Genomic DNA, 17183 nt, shown 5'->3' with positions numbered 1-17183 from the left:
TGTCTCTACAATATCTTCATTCATGTTTATCGCCTTTTTTACTGACTGGTAATATGGTCGCATCTTTTCCCTCTCCTGTCACTCTGTTTTGTTCCAAGTGTTCGTTATGGGTTGGTGCATTTCTCAAGTTCGTCTTCTCTATTTTTAAGTAGTTTTGTTTTTATTCCATCACACCATGGAATTTTGTTGATTTTTACTAGTTTGACTCTACGGACTGTATGTTACATTGTTGGCGATGCTACTAAGACATCAACATTCTGATATTGCTGTTGTTCCTTCTTTTCTGTACTTCCAACTTCAACATTTAAAAGTTAGTCAAAAATATTCCTTCCAGATTTCCGTACTTTTTGTTCTTTCCAAAATTATATTTCCATTTTTTCATCTTTTATCCCATAGATCCCTGGTATATATCCTTTACTGAAGAACCTATGTGACTTGTAAAAATCTCTTGCATTCCCTGTAGTCTTATCCTCTTCTGCTCTTTTAATTAGACTCTCCACATGTTCTCCCCCTTTTTTTCTTCTGAGAAGATTATTAGCATTTTCATGTGCTTGTTTACTTTGATTGGAATCTTCATTTTGGTGTTTTTCCATTGTTATTCTCCTGTATTTCACTTTTTATTTGCATTCTTCTAAGAACGATAGATTTTACTCCCTCTGTTTTCCACACATGTCTACTGCTGCATCTTCCACATTTGCTTATATCATTTCCCACTTGCCTTCAAAGCCAATGTTGTCTTCCATTGTTAGAAACTCAGGTCTACCTTGAAGCTTAATGACATATTCCTGCACATTGTCATTATCTTTCAATTTGTTTTTGCCAATATTCTGTTCTATTATGCTCTTACCTCTGCTATTCATTATCATTTTTCTGTTATGACTAAGGAACCCCCCCCCCCCCCCTCTCTCTCTCTCTCTCTCTCTCTCTCTCTCTCTCTCTCTCTCTCTGTGTGTGTGTGTGTGTGTGTGTGTGTGTGTGTGTGTGTGTGTGTGTGTGTATTTTGCAGGAGACTGTTCAAGTGTGAGGAATGTTGTCAACCATGGCAGCACACCACTGAGATGTGACTGTGGTTGCTCATCCATGTTAATCTTAAAAGAAAAAAGGCTGATTATACCCTTTGAAGAGACATTACACCACATTGTGACTTTCTGACTGTGTAAGAGCTGCACAGCAAATTGAAGAAGCCTTCATTGTGCCTAATTTTAGTCAACAGACAGTGACATTCGGTTTTCATAATCATTTCATGTAACTGTGGCGTGGTATTGACCTTGTACAATTGCAACTTTAAATTTGGCTGCGTAGTCATTCTTCTTGACAGAGGCTTCAGAAATAATGATCTTAATCAATGTGCTCTTTCAAGTTGAATGTTGTTCAGTCCTGCCCAAATGAAATTAGGAAGAAAAGTGATCATAGTTTTACTTGCAAGTGATAGTTGATTTATGATATTTTCAGTGTAACTAATATTAATGTATGCTGAATTTATGTTAACTAGCAACACACAGTGTGAACGTGACACATACACATTGAAGCAGTTCAGAAAATGGTCGGTATCTTAGATATCTGAGTGAAGCCTGTGGCCAGTAAATTGTAGAGGCTCATCAACTAAAGTACGCATTTCAATAGGTATTTTGTAATGGTTGTAGTTTACAGTGTTTCAAAAGAAAGCACACTGTTTTTGCAAGGAGCCAAGGTGTTCCATAAATTTAGGTTGTCTTGGAAGGAGATGATTTTAGAAATTTTTGCATGTGTCTCTAGTTATTGTGAGTGGAAGTTCTCAAAGGTATATAGAGGACGTGTTTACTTCAGTTGCAGTACTTCTGTATTATGTTTACAGAGAGAGTAGATGACATGTACAAAGATACTATAATTCATAGTTGATAAATGTTGCAGATACAAACCTAAAAATGAAATACTATGCTTACAGAAACTTCAGAAGTAAGGCTTGTAGAATGAAAATAACTTTCACATATTCATTTACGTCCTTGTTTGCTGAAACATTTTTGTCTTGGAAGCTGGTGGTTTTTTTTTTTTTTTTTTTTTTTTTTTTTTTTTTTTTTTTTTTTTTTTTTTTTTTTTTTTTTTTTAATTATTATTATTGTGATATATCCTGCACAATTGTAAAAAAAATAGGTTAAAGAATACGCACATTTATTTGCTTCACCACAAATTTAAGTTACAGAAAAAAATTATGTTTCAGTGCAATGTAAATGATGGTTATCATTAATGTTAAAACCTGAATCTCTCTAATCCAGATTAAATCAACATATTTATTTAAAACTACATTGGTAGAAGTCAAGGTGGCACTGTTTTGATTTAAAAAGAGCTGTCTCTTTCTGTCAGAACAAATCAACTTATGGAAAACTAGGTGTTACCCACTGCTATGTTCACATATCAGTAGTTTTTTTATGATGAGAGATGGTGAATAAGTAAGCTGACAATTTATAAATGTGTATGTATATAGTGCTGTAGAGATGCATCTATATATGCAGTGCCAGTATACAGTAGTAGTTTTTAGCGATTGCACTGTCACACAGTTCTGGATGTGAGATTTTTTTTTTACTACCAGAGCATCACACAGTAACTGTCTCTTCTTCCCATTCCAATGCATTATAGAGTCTACATTTTTCATCCATCCCCCTAAAATGACTAATTTATATTAACATAATCATTTAATAGATTGTAATCATATGCAGCTTCTCACTCCCACCCTCCCCCCTCTCCCTGCTCACCCATGTTCCACATGTAAAAGTACGAAGTCTCTGTTTGTCGTACAGCCTTTAAATGTTGCCGTTGTTGTGAGTCTTGAAGCATCATGGAAGCTGTATGAGATGCGTTATGGTCAACTGGGCTTGTGAGTCTTCTACTGCCTCCGTAAGTGTCAAGGCTGCCTGACTGCATGGAAGCTCCATTGGACCTGAGATTGCTCCAGAGTTAGTTGGATTCGAGTAACTTTCGCAGCTTGAGCTCCCTTAGAACTTAGTGCTAAATCAGACTTAGCGTTTTGTGGCTTATCATAATAGTTTTAAATATGGTCCTTGGGCTTACCATTGGGTTTTATTGTTGTATCTCCAGCTCTGCCAGGTTGTGTAACAACTCGGTATCATAAACCGCATGCACAATAACATTGGATTTGCACTTTTCACAGAATACTCTACAAACACTAAGAGTTACCGATGATTGCACCATGTTGTCTGCATCCCACACACATTTACCATAATTAAACATGTTAATAATATAAAAAAAAAAACACTTTCTGCTGTAGCCTGTGACTTTCCTCAGGTTTCAAGCTATCTCCATGACAAATTTCATCAGAATCAGTTAAGCAGTAAAGTCGTGAAAATGTAATAGACAGAACTTCTTTTATGTTTGATAATATTGATATTGGTATGGAACTATGGATTAAACACATTGAGAATTGAATCAGCGGTGTATTGATTATGTTGAATCATATTGTGTTGAACATACCAACCAATAAAAGCATTTTGAAATATATGGTAAAGTTCAAAAGTGAAAGAGTAAATAGTTTTTTGCAAAGAATAAATATTTTTGTTTAATGCACGTAATATTCTCCAAATCAGTAAGTAACTTGTTCTGTATGTAAACGTAGTCTTCCGCAGCCATTGTCACAGTCAATAAAATCCTTCTGGAGCAGTTAGCAATACAGCCTGAGGAAGGTACCTTGCAACAGTCGCCGAAACGTTGGAAGTTTACAGATGACAATGCGGCCTCAAACCCAGAAGAATTTTATTGACTGTTACCTTGTACTACAAACTTTATAAAGTAACTTGTGTTCTTCCTCAAGGTTCAAGCTATCTCATACCAATTTCATGAGTATCACTTCAATGGTGTAGTCATGAAAATGTAACAAACAGAATTACTTTCGCATTCATAGTATTAGTATGGGTTAAGATTGTATAAACATTGCATTCTAACTGTTACTCATGGCTGTGCTCACATAGCGGTTAAATGAAAAGAAATTAAATTAAAGGAGACCCCAGTCATGATGTTTGGGAGCTTCTGCTAGTCCTTTTACTCTCCACTGATGCAACTTCTGCATCAGCGATGATAAAATGGTGCTGAGGACCACACACACATCCAGTCGCTTGGAAAAAAATACGACCCGGACAAGAATCAAACACGGGACCCCACGGTTGACGGTCAGTAACATTTCCCACATGCCCACGAGCTGCTCACAGATATAGACACACATCTTAGAAGTTGTAACAGACACATTAAGATTAGTGGTTGAACTGCAATGGGGTTATGACTGACATTAGTATGGAAGTGTGGATCATTGAATAAGCATTGTATTCATTACTTTGTATGTAGAACATATCAAACAATAAAAGCCTTGTCACAAATATGGTAAAATTCAAAAGAAAAAGAGTAAATAGCTTTTTGAAAGAGTAATTATTGTTCCATATTTCGTGTTATATTCTTCAAATCAGTAAACATGTTATACTACTCACTTTCTAAAACATCTTGAACCCTAAGGAAGAACATAGGCTATCTCCACGCCAAATTTCATCAAAACCGCTTCAGACCCTGTGAAAGCATAACAGATAGTTACTTCTGCAGTTATCATATTAGTAAGGATTTAGCAAGTACAAGAATGTGACAAATGATACAAATGGAGAATTTATTTGCTTTATTATCTCATGCGATACTGCTGGTCCTTCATTTCTGTTTAGTACTATTGCAGACTACACTTACGTGACATTATTATTCATGTTGCAGGATCTAGAAAATTACATCATGGAGCTGATACCTACACTCCCTCAGTTGGATGGATTGGAGAAATCATTCCATAGTTTTTATGTGTGTACAGCAGTTCGCAAGTTTCTCTTTTTCTTGGATCCATTGCGTACAGGCCGTGTACGAATCCAAGACATACTTGCATGTAGCTTCCTTGATGACTTGCTTGAGGTGTGTACTGTTGAATTTGTGTTATGCTGTTTGATTTAGAACACGTGTGTATTTATGGTTGTAATGTTTAGTAGGTGGGATAAATAATAATGGACCCTATGACATAGGCTAAAAATATGTTCAGAACTAGTGCAGTTTCAGATTGGTGAAGGCACTGTACTTATATTCAAAATGGGAGAATTTCTATCTCCTTCCAACAGTCCTGATTTGTGTATTGTGTGGTCTCCTTAAATGACTTCAAGTAAAAGTTGTGTTAGTTCGACAGGCCACAAACTCTGCTGATGGGCATAAAACTCTCAACTTCCTCCTTACCTGTCTTACCAGATTCAAGTGTCAGCTCTAAACAATTAATTGGACTGTAGGAAATAATTCTTATATGCTGATTCAAGATCTCTGCAGTATAATGTACACTTTTAAGAACAGATACACTCCAACAAGGCACTGACATTAAAATACTGCTGCTCTTGTAAATATTTTGGTGGAAAAGTATGGTAATTTATATATAACTTGTATACAATGACATTTACAGTTGCGTGATGTGGACCTACCAAAGGACCTGCAAGATAGCAACTGGTTTTCAGCTCCATCAGCTTTACGTGTCTATGGCCAGTACCTGAATCTTGACAAGGATCACAATGGTATGCTCAGTTGCAGTGAGCTTTCGGGGTATGGACAAGTTTTATATTCTATAATAAATGAGCAGTAGTATTATCTTAAGCTTCTGTTCTACTAGCCTCTGTGTAATGTTTTTTATGTCAATTTTTATATAAAATGAAACCTTTGAAGCTGTTTTACATTCGATGTGGTGAGGTCCTTTCAATTGTATAATGTCTTCAGTATTCATTACTGTAAGAAATAATTGTCTTTAATTGAAGAAAACATTCACACTTAATTAACAAATATTGGTTCACTTCTTCTTTAGGCAATTAATGCCATTGTTGTGGTTATTGTTTTTGAGAATCTTTCAGCTCCTGTGATATATGTTAATGTAGTTAAACTTAAGAGATGATTATGTTTGTCATAACATTTTCAATGTAATTCGTGAATGAGTTAATGAAATATTTTTTTAGGTATGGCACTGGTACTCTATCAAAGGTTTTCACGGAACGAGTATTTCAAGAATGTCTCACGTATGATGGTGAAATGGATTACAAGACATACCTTGACTTTGTGCTGGCCATGGAAAATAGACAGGAACCACAATCCCTGCATTACCTCTTTAAAATTCTTGATGTACATGGCAAAGGCTACTTAGATGTATTCACACTCAACTACTTCTTTCGGGTGAGTCAAAAATAAATCTCTCTCTCTCTCTCTCTCTCTCTCTCTCTCTCTCTCTCTCTCTCTCTCTCTCCATCCCTCCCCCCCCCCCCCCTCCCCCTGTCCCTCTCTCCCTCCCCACAGCAAAGATGGATCTGTCCCAAGATTTCAATGAAGCTCATGCTAGACTGTAATCCATGACTCACTCTTCCTAAACTGCAGTACACAAAACACTTTGTGTTGACCCACTACTGTCTTGTGTCACATTGACTGAGCAATGCATGGAGTGACATGTAGCAGCAATTGTCTAAAACTCTAGGCCATGCCCATTCAATCATTTCGTGTCCAGTGCAGCTCCTCTTTCTTAATTGTTACAGTCACAAACTAGATCATTAATTTTGATATACCCAGCATATTATAAGGTCAGATACAGTATTAAACTTAAATTATTCTCTAAAGAAGCAACAGCCAAATAATAAAATAGCAAGTCAGGTGAATTCAAAATGTATTTGTGAGAAACATGGGCTGTACAGTTAATTACATTATCAGCATTCCTTAGGTTTAAGAGTATTTGTGTTCTGAATTACACAAAAAATCCAAATTGGGTGTTTTACAGATAAAAGACTAAACATAGTTTTGTTAGATTTTGCTGCATATTTGTAAGCTGCCAATAATGTATCAAAGGGGCTTAAGCTCAGTGTCTAAAGAGCGCCTCACTGGCATGTATTGCATTCATGCCAATATGTGCCTGTGTAACATTAGAATTGTTAAATAAACATTGTATCAAAGTGCTCAGAGGCTGTACACTTCCGAATCATTATGTTCAACTCTGGCCTGCTCCAAATGTTGCCTTCTCTTCCCCATCTCTGTCCTGGAGGTTTCAGATGTAGAACTACGTCCTCTAGTGTACGAAAGTTGAACCACAGGAAACTGCAGCTTGGATGCATTGTGGACTGCTTACAGAGCTGTTTATAAATCTGTAAATACAGCTTTGAATTTATGGAGTTGTTAATAACAGGTCAGGAAGAAACCGGTGTTTTCAAATATACATTGCTCATTGAGCATCTTTATGTTATGTTAACCGGGGACCTAGAAATGACAGAGAGGCTCCGCCGCAGTCGCAGTGGTCTGCAACCCCACGATGGCTACTACAGTCCACATCACCCCTCTGGTGCCCCACATCGAACCCAGGGTTATTGTGCGGTAACCCCCCCCCCCCCCTCAGGAAACGTCTCACACCAGACGAGTGTAACCCCTATGTTTGCGTGGTAGAGTATACATGGAGAACTTGAGAACTTGTTTGCGCAGCAATCGCCGACATAGTGTAGCTGAGGCGAGATAAGGGGAACCAGCCCACATTTGCCGAGGCAGATGGAAAACCGCCTAAAAACCATCCATAGACTGGCTGGCTCACCGGACCTCGACACAAATCCGCTGGGCGGATTCGTGCCGGGGACCAGGCGCTCCTTCCCGCCCGGAAAGCCGCGAGTTAGACCGCACGGCCAACCGAGCGGGCTGAGCATCTTTTCTTTCAATTTTTTCAGGTGGGCATAAATTTCTAATTCTTCATGTGTGTTCATAAAGTATACCTTCTTCATATAATGAAGGATTACCTGACTACCACCACTTCACATCCCAGCATCTGCCTGTGGTTGAATTTTCTCAAGCTAGAGGACGTAAGTCTACCCTTAACATGGATGCCCCCTCCACTGCAACTATTTTATGCTTTTATTAAATCTGAAAACCTGTTTTTAGCCTTTTATTTGTAAAATTATGATTTGGATTTTTCAAATGTGTCAAAACATAAATCCTCTTAAACCCTCTTATTGTGTAATGAATTATACGCCTAGCTTTCTCACGAAATCATTGGGTACTTTAAATCCAACTGACTTTCAGTTGTATGATTTGGATGTTACTTCTTTAGTGCATAATGTAAGTTAGGAATGGCCAAGAAATCGGCACACGTGCAGTGCTCTTGCTCATGTACCATAGCTCTCTCGCATGGATGCGCACATCCCTCACTGCCACACCATGCTGTCTGAGTGTGAGAAGGGGAACTACTAAAGTTCCACACCTAAACAGCAATGCAGTCACGCTGCATATGGCTTGATTTCATATTTATCAATTACATAGATCACAAACAAAACAAGTTTCCATTAATTAAACAGTGAATATCATATTTCCAGCAGTATGTATTGCCTTTCAGAAAACTTGTCTGAAACATATAACCCTGCCCTGCATAAGAACCAGGCTTATTTCAGAAATAGAGTGACCATGAAAGAGTGTCAGGTGACGTCTGTACACTGGTACTTAAGTTTTTCAGAGAACACGTACCACTCCATACAGAATTAGATGATGTGGCTTTCCACATGTGTGCAAGTAGAGATTTTACTTTCTGTACTGTTCAGGGTAAAAAGATATCAATTAGATGATCTGCAGATGTTATCCTCAGTGAAAGCGAAGAAGAATTACAGGATTTGTTAAATGTAATGAAGAATTTCGTTGAATGTAACTTACAATTTCTTAAGCAGAGAATATGTATTGAGAACGAACTAAAAAAAGATGAAAGTAATGAGGAGTAACAAGATGAAGTTAACGAATTTTGCTACTGTGGAAGCAGAGTAATCCATGATGGACAAAGCAAGGAGGACATAAAAAGGAGACTAGCAAAGGCAAAGAGGGTGTTCCTGGCCAAGAGAAGTCTACTGGTGTCAAACATAGGCCGTAATTTAAGGAAGAAATTTCTGAAAATGTATATTCGGAGCACGACCACTGTGTGGTAGTGAATCGAAGCATTTGAGAAGTGATGTTACAGAAGAATATTGAAAATTAGGTGGACTGATAAGATATGGAATTAGGGGGTTCTCCGCAGAAACAACGAAAAAGGAGCTTATGAATTGAACCAACAAGGAGGAGAGAGAGCATGATAGGAAATGTTACACATCAGGTAATATCTTCCCAGGTACTGCAGGGAGCTGTAGAGGTTAAAAATAGTGAAGAAAGACAGATTTTATACATCCAGCAAATAACTGAGGACGTTGGTTGCTAGTGTTACTCTGAGATGACAAGGTTATCACAGGAGAGGAATTCGTGACAGGCCACATCAGACCAGTCAGAAACTGATGACAAACAAAAATTTCTCTCTCTGGATAGGGAGCTGCCCTATCAAGAGGTAGTTAACTTGATCCACCAGCTACCCCAGCCTCTCCTCCTGCTGGCCAATTTCTATGCCCATAAGCTGTTGAGGAATGGTATCAGAACATCTGACTAATGCAATCAATGGAACACTCCACTTTCGTCAAATTAATGTGGCATATTAAATGTATTTAATATCAGTCTATTGATCTGTAACTTTTGCCTCCTCCCCTCAGTGCAATAGAGCACACACACTGACTTCTGCAGGAGTTATCATTTGCTAATTTTCATATACCTTCCTCACCATCACCCACCTGCGTGCCCACCACAGTGGGGCCTTACTGAAGTTAATTGTCAATGCCACCTTGTCATCCAGTGCGTGCCCACTACAGTGGCACCTTAATAAAGTTGACTGGTATGCTTTCAATGTCACCTTATCATTCAGTGCTACTCCACAAGGGAATATCGACAATATACTACTGGATACAAGTATCACAATACTATTAGGTTGGTGCATAAGTTCGTAGCAGTTTTGTTTTGCGTGCTAGTGTTGCAGTTGCTATGGGTGTATTGATCGATTGTCATTTTTATAGTAGTTTACTGTTGCTATTTGAATTTACATATTGTCATTTTGTCAGTTCGAGATAGAAAGTGGAGCTGTGGGTGCTAGAAAATGGAATGCCAGGTGGAGAAATTGGAGCATTTCCAACATATTCCTCTGTTAGAGTTTAGTGGATTCCTCTGTTAGAGTTCAGTTGAGGGGTGACAGCAACAGAGGCAGCCAAGAACATTGCAGTATGTATAGGGATAATGCCGTAAATCGAAAATGTTTTTCTCATTTTGAGGATGATTGTTTTGACATTAGTGACTCTCCATGTTCAGGAAGATATTTGGGAATTTGATGAAGATCTTTTAAATGCATTAATCCACAAAGATCCATGTCAGTATACTCAAGAACTGTCAAATGTAATGAACCGTGCTCATTCCACCATCGTGCTGTGACGAAGCAAGCTGAGATGATTGTAATTCCCCTCTTATTTTGCCATCTGCCTCCTTTAAATTCGTTTTGTTACTTTTAACTAATTATCATTAACGTACGCGAATATAATCTGCATTTCCATAAAAGAGAAATATTGGCCCTCAGTTTTAAAATAAATAATACTATATCTAATTTTGTGCTTAGTTTTAGGTATGTAATTGATTTTCTAATTTATTTTGACTATTACTGGTTACTATATTTCATTATAGAGCGAAATCATTAATTGTTTTGTGACTTAAATTCTATTGTTGACATATAAACAAGTATAAATTCTGTAATGATTATAAACATTTGGAAGACGAAATGCTAGTAATCTCAAAGTATCTGTTTGGCTATATTTGAAAACATGTTAGCAAAACCAGCTAGGAATTAATTCCAAAGTAATTACAGTTTTGTCAAAAGTATTGTTTGTGTAACAATATTTGTTAATTTCATGATTTAAACAAATAATTCGGCCTAAACCTCACAGTACAAGAAAATGTTAAAAAGATGCAATTTTCCGATGTATTCAGTTAATTGAGTGAATTAAGTTTTAATTGTAATTTCTGTAAATTTAACTTTAAACAGTGTGTAGTTTCAGCACCTACTATTGTGATGATATACAGGGTGTTACAAAAAGGTACGGCCAAACTTTCAGGAAACATTCCTCACACACAAAGAAAGAAAATATGTTATGTGGATGTGTCCGGAAACGCTTACTTTCCATGTTAGAGCTCATTTTATTACTTCTCTTCAAATCACATTAATCATGGAATGGAAACACACAGCAACAGGACGTACCAGCGTGACTTCAAACACTTTGTTACAGGAAATGTTCAAAATGTTCTCCGTTAGCAAGGATACATGCATCCACCCTCCGTCGCATGGAATCCCTGATGCCATGATGCAGCCCTGGAGAATGGCGTATTGTATCACAGCCGTCCACAATACAAGCGCGAAGAGTCTCTACATTTGGTACCGGGGTTGCGTAGACAAGAGCTTTCAAATGCCCCCACAAATGAAAGTCAAGAGGGTTGAGGTCAGGAGAGCGTGAAGGCCATGGAATTGGTCCGCCTCTACCAATCCATCGGTCACCGAGAAGCATACGAACACTTCGACTGAAATGTGCAGGACCTCCATCGTGCATGAACCACATGTTGTGTCGTACTTGTAAAGGCACATGTGCTAGCAGCACAGGTAGAGTATCCCGTATGAAATCATGGCGGTGAATCCAGGAAGTACAGTCATTACTGACAAAACTAAAATGAGCTCTAACATGGAAATAAAGCATTTCCAGACACATGTCCACATAACATCTTTTCTTTATTTGTGTGTAAGGAATGTTTCCTGAAAGTTTAGCCGTACCTTTTTGTAACACCCTGTATAAGGGCCTAATTTTTGGTCACAAGACAGTCAGCCCACGGCAGAGTTTCAGAGAAGTAACCTGTGCTGGTTAGAACAACAACAATGCTTCAATTTAACTGTGAAAGAAGTGTTAAACAATTAGGCTGTGTGTAAAAACCAATGACAGTGACAGCTCCATAGGTACCTGATTATTCTTTAAGAACTGTGGGCTTTGTGGTTATGTTTTTACTGCTCGTAGATGTTCAACAGTTAACTATTGTAGCAGTATGTGGAGTTTCGCCTGCAAACTATTAATGAGGCTTATCACAAGTTAAACAATAGTGCACCGGTCATATAACTGTTATTATGGGGGGGGGGGGGGGGGAACAGTGAAATTAAAGTATTATTAAACACAACTGTGCACCTGTCGGCTACGTAGTTTGCAGTAGTCAGTGTCGGAATCCACAACCCATTTTTCAGCCAGTGTAGCAACGCTGTACGTCAACACCGAGGACAACAATCATCAATTGATGAATAAATAAAAGCAGGTAGAAACAGCCACAGTGCGACACTTGAATGTGATGGGAAAGGTTCAAAAATCAGGTGTATGTTTACTATGTGCTCCTAGCTAAAATCACAAAAATCAGTGGGTTGCCATATGTGCATCTCTGCTTTCTTCTCATCAATTGACTCGTGAATGACACTGACCGTTCCTATCCTTTATGGTTACTGACGACAAGAAATGGTGTCTTTATGCTACCATAAGGAAAATAAAGGATTGGTTGAGCCCTAACAAAGCAGCAACTCTTCATACAAATATACTCACATCCAGAAAAGCTTATGTTATGCATCTGGTAGAACAGCAATGGGGTGGGGTACTATGAATTGCTTCCTCAAGGTGTAACCATCACTGCTGAAATTTGTCAACAGTTGAGATGTCTTGCAAACACAGTCCAAGAACAATGACCAAGAAGATTACATGAAGTGATGCTACTCCACGATAGCACCTTGCTGCATTCTGCTTGACTGACAGAAAGTACTATACAGGACTTGGGTTGGGAATTCATTCCGCATCCACATTCTTTAACTGATCTTGTGCCATCAGATTTTCACCTTTCCCACTCTCTGTTGAACAGCCTTCAAAGAACATCCGTACTGCATGAAAATGCGCTTCAAACGTTGCTCAATGAGTTCTTCACCTCAAAACTGCATGATTTCTTCAGTTATGGAATCGAAAAGTTATTCTTTTATTGGCATAATGTTTTAAATAGTGACCGAGAATATATTATTGATGGCTAAAGTCTCTTGTTATGTGTATCCGTTGTGTTTATTAAACTCGTGGAAAACGCTACGAACTAGTGCACCAACCCAATAAAAGTAGTGCAATTAATGACCCCCTTTTCCTTGGGAACTCTGCATTAGAAACCAGTCCCATTGTGGCTACAGGAAATTGCCAAGGCCATCAAAGATTCCAGGCAGGTGCTCCAATGACATCTAGTTTCATCCTTCAGAGGAAAACATTTTGTGATTGATTGCCACACCATAGGATCTGTGATATCGTTGAATTAATAAATGAAAAAACACCATCTGGAATACAGTTTCTTCTATTGCCAACTACTAGTTTCAATCAGACTGCAGATCATCTTCAAATCTAAGTTGGAACAGGAAACAAATAAATATGAGTAATATTGCTTGCTACAAGCTACAGCTTTTTTATAACCTAATTCCTTATCCCGTTTTCATCTTATAGTAAGAGTCCTCATTAGTTTTATTATTCTTTATTTTTAAATAAAGGCAAGCTCTTAAAGTTGTTTCAAAAGAGGGAGGACTCAATGCAACAAGATGTGTTTGTGAATTTTGTAGTTTCACAAAATATATATACAAAAAGCCAAAAGTAAAATTTACACTTGATTGTTTCCTACATATGTATTTTATTATTCACTCTAAAAACAAAGATGATGTGACTTACCAAACGAAAGTGCTGGCAGGTCGATAGACACACAAACAAACAAAACCATACACACAAAATTCAAGCTTTCGCAACAAACTGTTGCCTCATCAGGAAAGAGGGAAGGAGAGGGAAAGACGAAAGGATGTGGGTTTTAAGGGAGAGGGTAAGGAGTCATTCCAATCCCGGGAGCGGAAAGACTTACCTTAGGGGGAAAAAAGGACGGGTACACACTCGCGCACACACACACACATCCATCCACACATGGATACACTCGCACACACACACATATTCATCCACACATGGATGTGTGTGTGTGCGAGTGTATACCCGTCCTTTTTTTCCCCCCTAAGGTAAGTCTTTCCGCTCCCGGGATTGGAATGACTCCTTACCCTCTCCCTTAAAACCCACATCCTTTCGTCTTTCCCTCTCCTTCCCTCTTTCCTGATGAGGCAACAGTTTGTTGCGAAAGCTTGAATTTTGTGTGTATGTTTGTTTGTGTGTCTATCGACCTGCCAGCGCTTTCGTTTGGTAAGTCACATCATCTTTGTTTTTAGATATATTTTTCCCACGTGGAATGTTTCCCTCTATTATATTATTATTTACTCTGTAACACATGCATATACACTAACATTTTTAATTTTTTAAATTGTTGATTTTTTAATTGTATTAATTATTTTTATTTTATATCAAAGTACTAGCCAATCACAGTACATGTGCCATGTGATTATACAGTCTTTTTCTGCTACTCCATCCTTTGTGTTTCACATTACTTGTAAGTCATTTGAACCACTGTTGATGAATTGCACCATGATGTGCCAGGTATGTATGAGTGACATGATGATTGGATGTTTTTAAGTCTATCTTTGATGGTATTGTTTATAATGTTACAGTGTTGCAATTTTTGTTGCCTCTTTTTCCTGTTGCAACTTAAATGTGAAGATTATCCACAGAGCAAATCAAAACTGATAGCATTAAAAGAAACTGTGATCCAGATAGTGTTTTACATTTATTAAAACCTTATTGCTTTTAAAAGGCTCTATGTTCAGGCACACTGTCTCATAAAACACCAGAAGAAAGAACAATGGGAAAGGCACATCATTTCCATAGGGACCTTTACCACCTCTTAACAGATGTGGGCCAATTTGCATTGTACGTATGGCTGTCAATTAGCAACATTTTCCTATAAGCCTCATAGATATTGATGTTCCCACTGACTGTACAGTTATTGCGTCACACTTTTCTGAAAACTTCACTCAACAAGCTGTGTCTGGCAACTTCCATCTACACAAGAGGCATGTGGAGGAAAATAGCCTGTCCAGTACATAGAATCCACAACAAAGCACTATGTGTATCTGTAGATCACAGACACCACGTCCTTGCCGTTTTTAATCATATCTAGTGTGAAGCTAAATTCCCAACCCAGTCGAGGGAAAGCAGAATTGTCACAACCTTGAAAGAAAGTAAAAACCTGTATAAGTGTTGTCCTAACAGAGGATAGAGGGAAGATGGGTTTTGAGGTCAGTTTGCAATCTCTGAGTGGTGGGGAGCAAATGTAGAAAGACAAATTGCCAGTGGAGGCAGGTTGACTTGAATCAGGCCCAAACACTGTCACAGGGCACCTACAAGAGGCGTGAATTTTTAGGACTCTGCTGCTTGCAGCAGCAGACTCATGGAATTCGGGAATCTGATTAATACTACTTAGTTGTGACCAGACTAACATTCTACACTGAATGTTAATTCTAAACATTAGGGGAAAAAAGAGGCTGTTGGTTGCACAGCAGAAGCCAGTGTCTGAATCCACAGGGGTATTAATTCTAAACATTAGGGGGGAAAAAAAGAGGCTGTTGGTTGCACAGCAGAAGCCAATGTCTGAATCCACAGGGGTAAATGATAATAGAAATGGCAAACACCAGCAGCATGTTAGGTACAAACTTGAGAGCAGTTCTCAAAGTGAGAAAAGCAGACATGTTGGAGCTTACCGAGGCTGGCCGCAAGCAACATAGAGTCAGCACCTCAACAATCTGTCTGAGAACTTCCTCTGAATACAAGAACATGGGTTTTTAAATAATCATGGCGGTACTCTATTTCTCCCTTTCTATAATCATCCCACCAATCCACTGACAGTAATAATCTTTAGCCAATTTGACGAGTCGTTCTGCACCTTCAGGGCGCCTCTGGCCATCACATTTAGATTCCTCCCCTTCTACTCAGTAGGTAGGGACGCTTCTGGACTTTACATAAACAAATCCCAAATTTGGTAATGACAGCATTCATCTGAAAGCTAAACATCACTGCCACTCCTATTGTGACCAACAACAACAGTGTTTTGTGTCACTTGACCTCCTCCTCAGTCCTTTTGTGACTGAGAACTGCTGTAGTAGTGCTGTAACCTGCATTAACTCACTGACCTTACAGTTCTCAGGAGCAAGTATCAAGCTTGCTGCCTCTGCTAGACATGCCTTTTCGTGTCCATTTTCAACTATGACATCTTACAACAACGTCTAGGCTGTTGATGGAGTTACCAGTTAATTCTCTGAAATGGAACTTCTCCCCTGGTGCAGTTGCCCAGAGCATCTGCAATTTGCAGGACTCTAGTGTTACTGTTATCTCCGGTAATCTAAACACTACCACTTTTGCCTGGTCTCTGCATTCTCTCTCTGATGTCCTATCTTGGAGTGCCATTGATGGCTCCCAACGATCTTAAGCTTAACAACCTACAAGTCATTACTTTGTCAATATCTGACATAAGATGGTCATCTGGTTGACTCCATCAAGCTCTTGAATCTTCTATGCAAATTACTTGTGCAGATTTTAGGAGAGACATTCCACAATTGACCACTTAATTTGCCTGATTTCCATTATAACGACAGCTCATCACTATCATCTTGGACTGGAGAAACACCTGTGACACTTCGTAGTTTGGCCACATCTTTGCCACCCTTGTGTATGAGTCTTGTTTCAGATGCTCCTTCCCAATATTTGTATGGAATCTTCTCCAGTTGTTTTGCTTTTGAGTCAGTGTGTCCTACAGTACCCTCCATACCCAGGAAAATGCTGTCCCCTAGTGTCTGTGTTGAATGATCTGTCAAAGCCCTTTGACTGTGTAAATTACAATATCCTTTTAAATAAATTAGAATATTCTTGTGTAACAGGAAATGCTGCAAAATGGTAAAAATCATGTATCTATGACAGGACACAAAGGGTGTCATTAGGAAAGAGACACATATTAAGCTATCAGGGATCATCCAACTGGGAACTAATTACATGTAGTGTCTTACAAGATTCCGTCATGTGGATATCGATGACGATTCATCAGTAATGTTACAAAATGCCAAGTTTGTTATGTATGCAAATTATACAAACATTGCAGTAAACAACAAAACAAGTGGAGTGTTACAAAAATTCGGTTGATGAAATTAGTTTACTAGTAATATCAAGTATTGCGAGTATTAATACAATACCCTGCTGCTGCTTAAATTTTTGAAAATAAAAGAAGAAAAAACAGCCATGGTGTCCAAAGTCTTCCAGAAAGAGAAGTCACCCTCATTC

General features: G+C 38.4%; 1 protein-coding gene across 3 annotated transcripts in view; it reads left to right on the top strand.

The window, feature by feature from the left end:
* LOC126416281 (serine/threonine-protein phosphatase 2A regulatory subunit B'' subunit gamma-like) overlaps positions 1-17183 on the top strand; it is a 53828-nt gene that overhangs the window by 15150 nt on the left and 21495 nt on the right. For 2 of the 3 annotated variants that reach the window (XM_050083928.1, XM_050083926.1), the window contains exons 6-8: positions 4738-4926; positions 5456-5592; positions 5997-6210. In XM_050083928.1, coding sequence (XP_049939885.1) covers positions 4738-4926; positions 5456-5592; positions 5997-6210 — 540 coding nt within the window. The remainder of the gene's footprint in view (positions 1-4737; positions 4927-5455; positions 5593-5996; positions 6211-17183) is intronic. The other variant, XM_050083927.1, reaches the window with a different exon arrangement.

Source organism: Schistocerca serialis, chromosome 8 (assembly GCF_023864345.2).
Source record: "Schistocerca serialis cubense isolate TAMUIC-IGC-003099 chromosome 8, iqSchSeri2.2, whole genome shotgun sequence".
Classification (NCBI taxonomy): domain Eukaryota; kingdom Metazoa; phylum Arthropoda; class Insecta; order Orthoptera; family Acrididae; genus Schistocerca; species Schistocerca serialis.
This window is presented reverse-complemented; position numbering and strand designations above follow the sequence as displayed.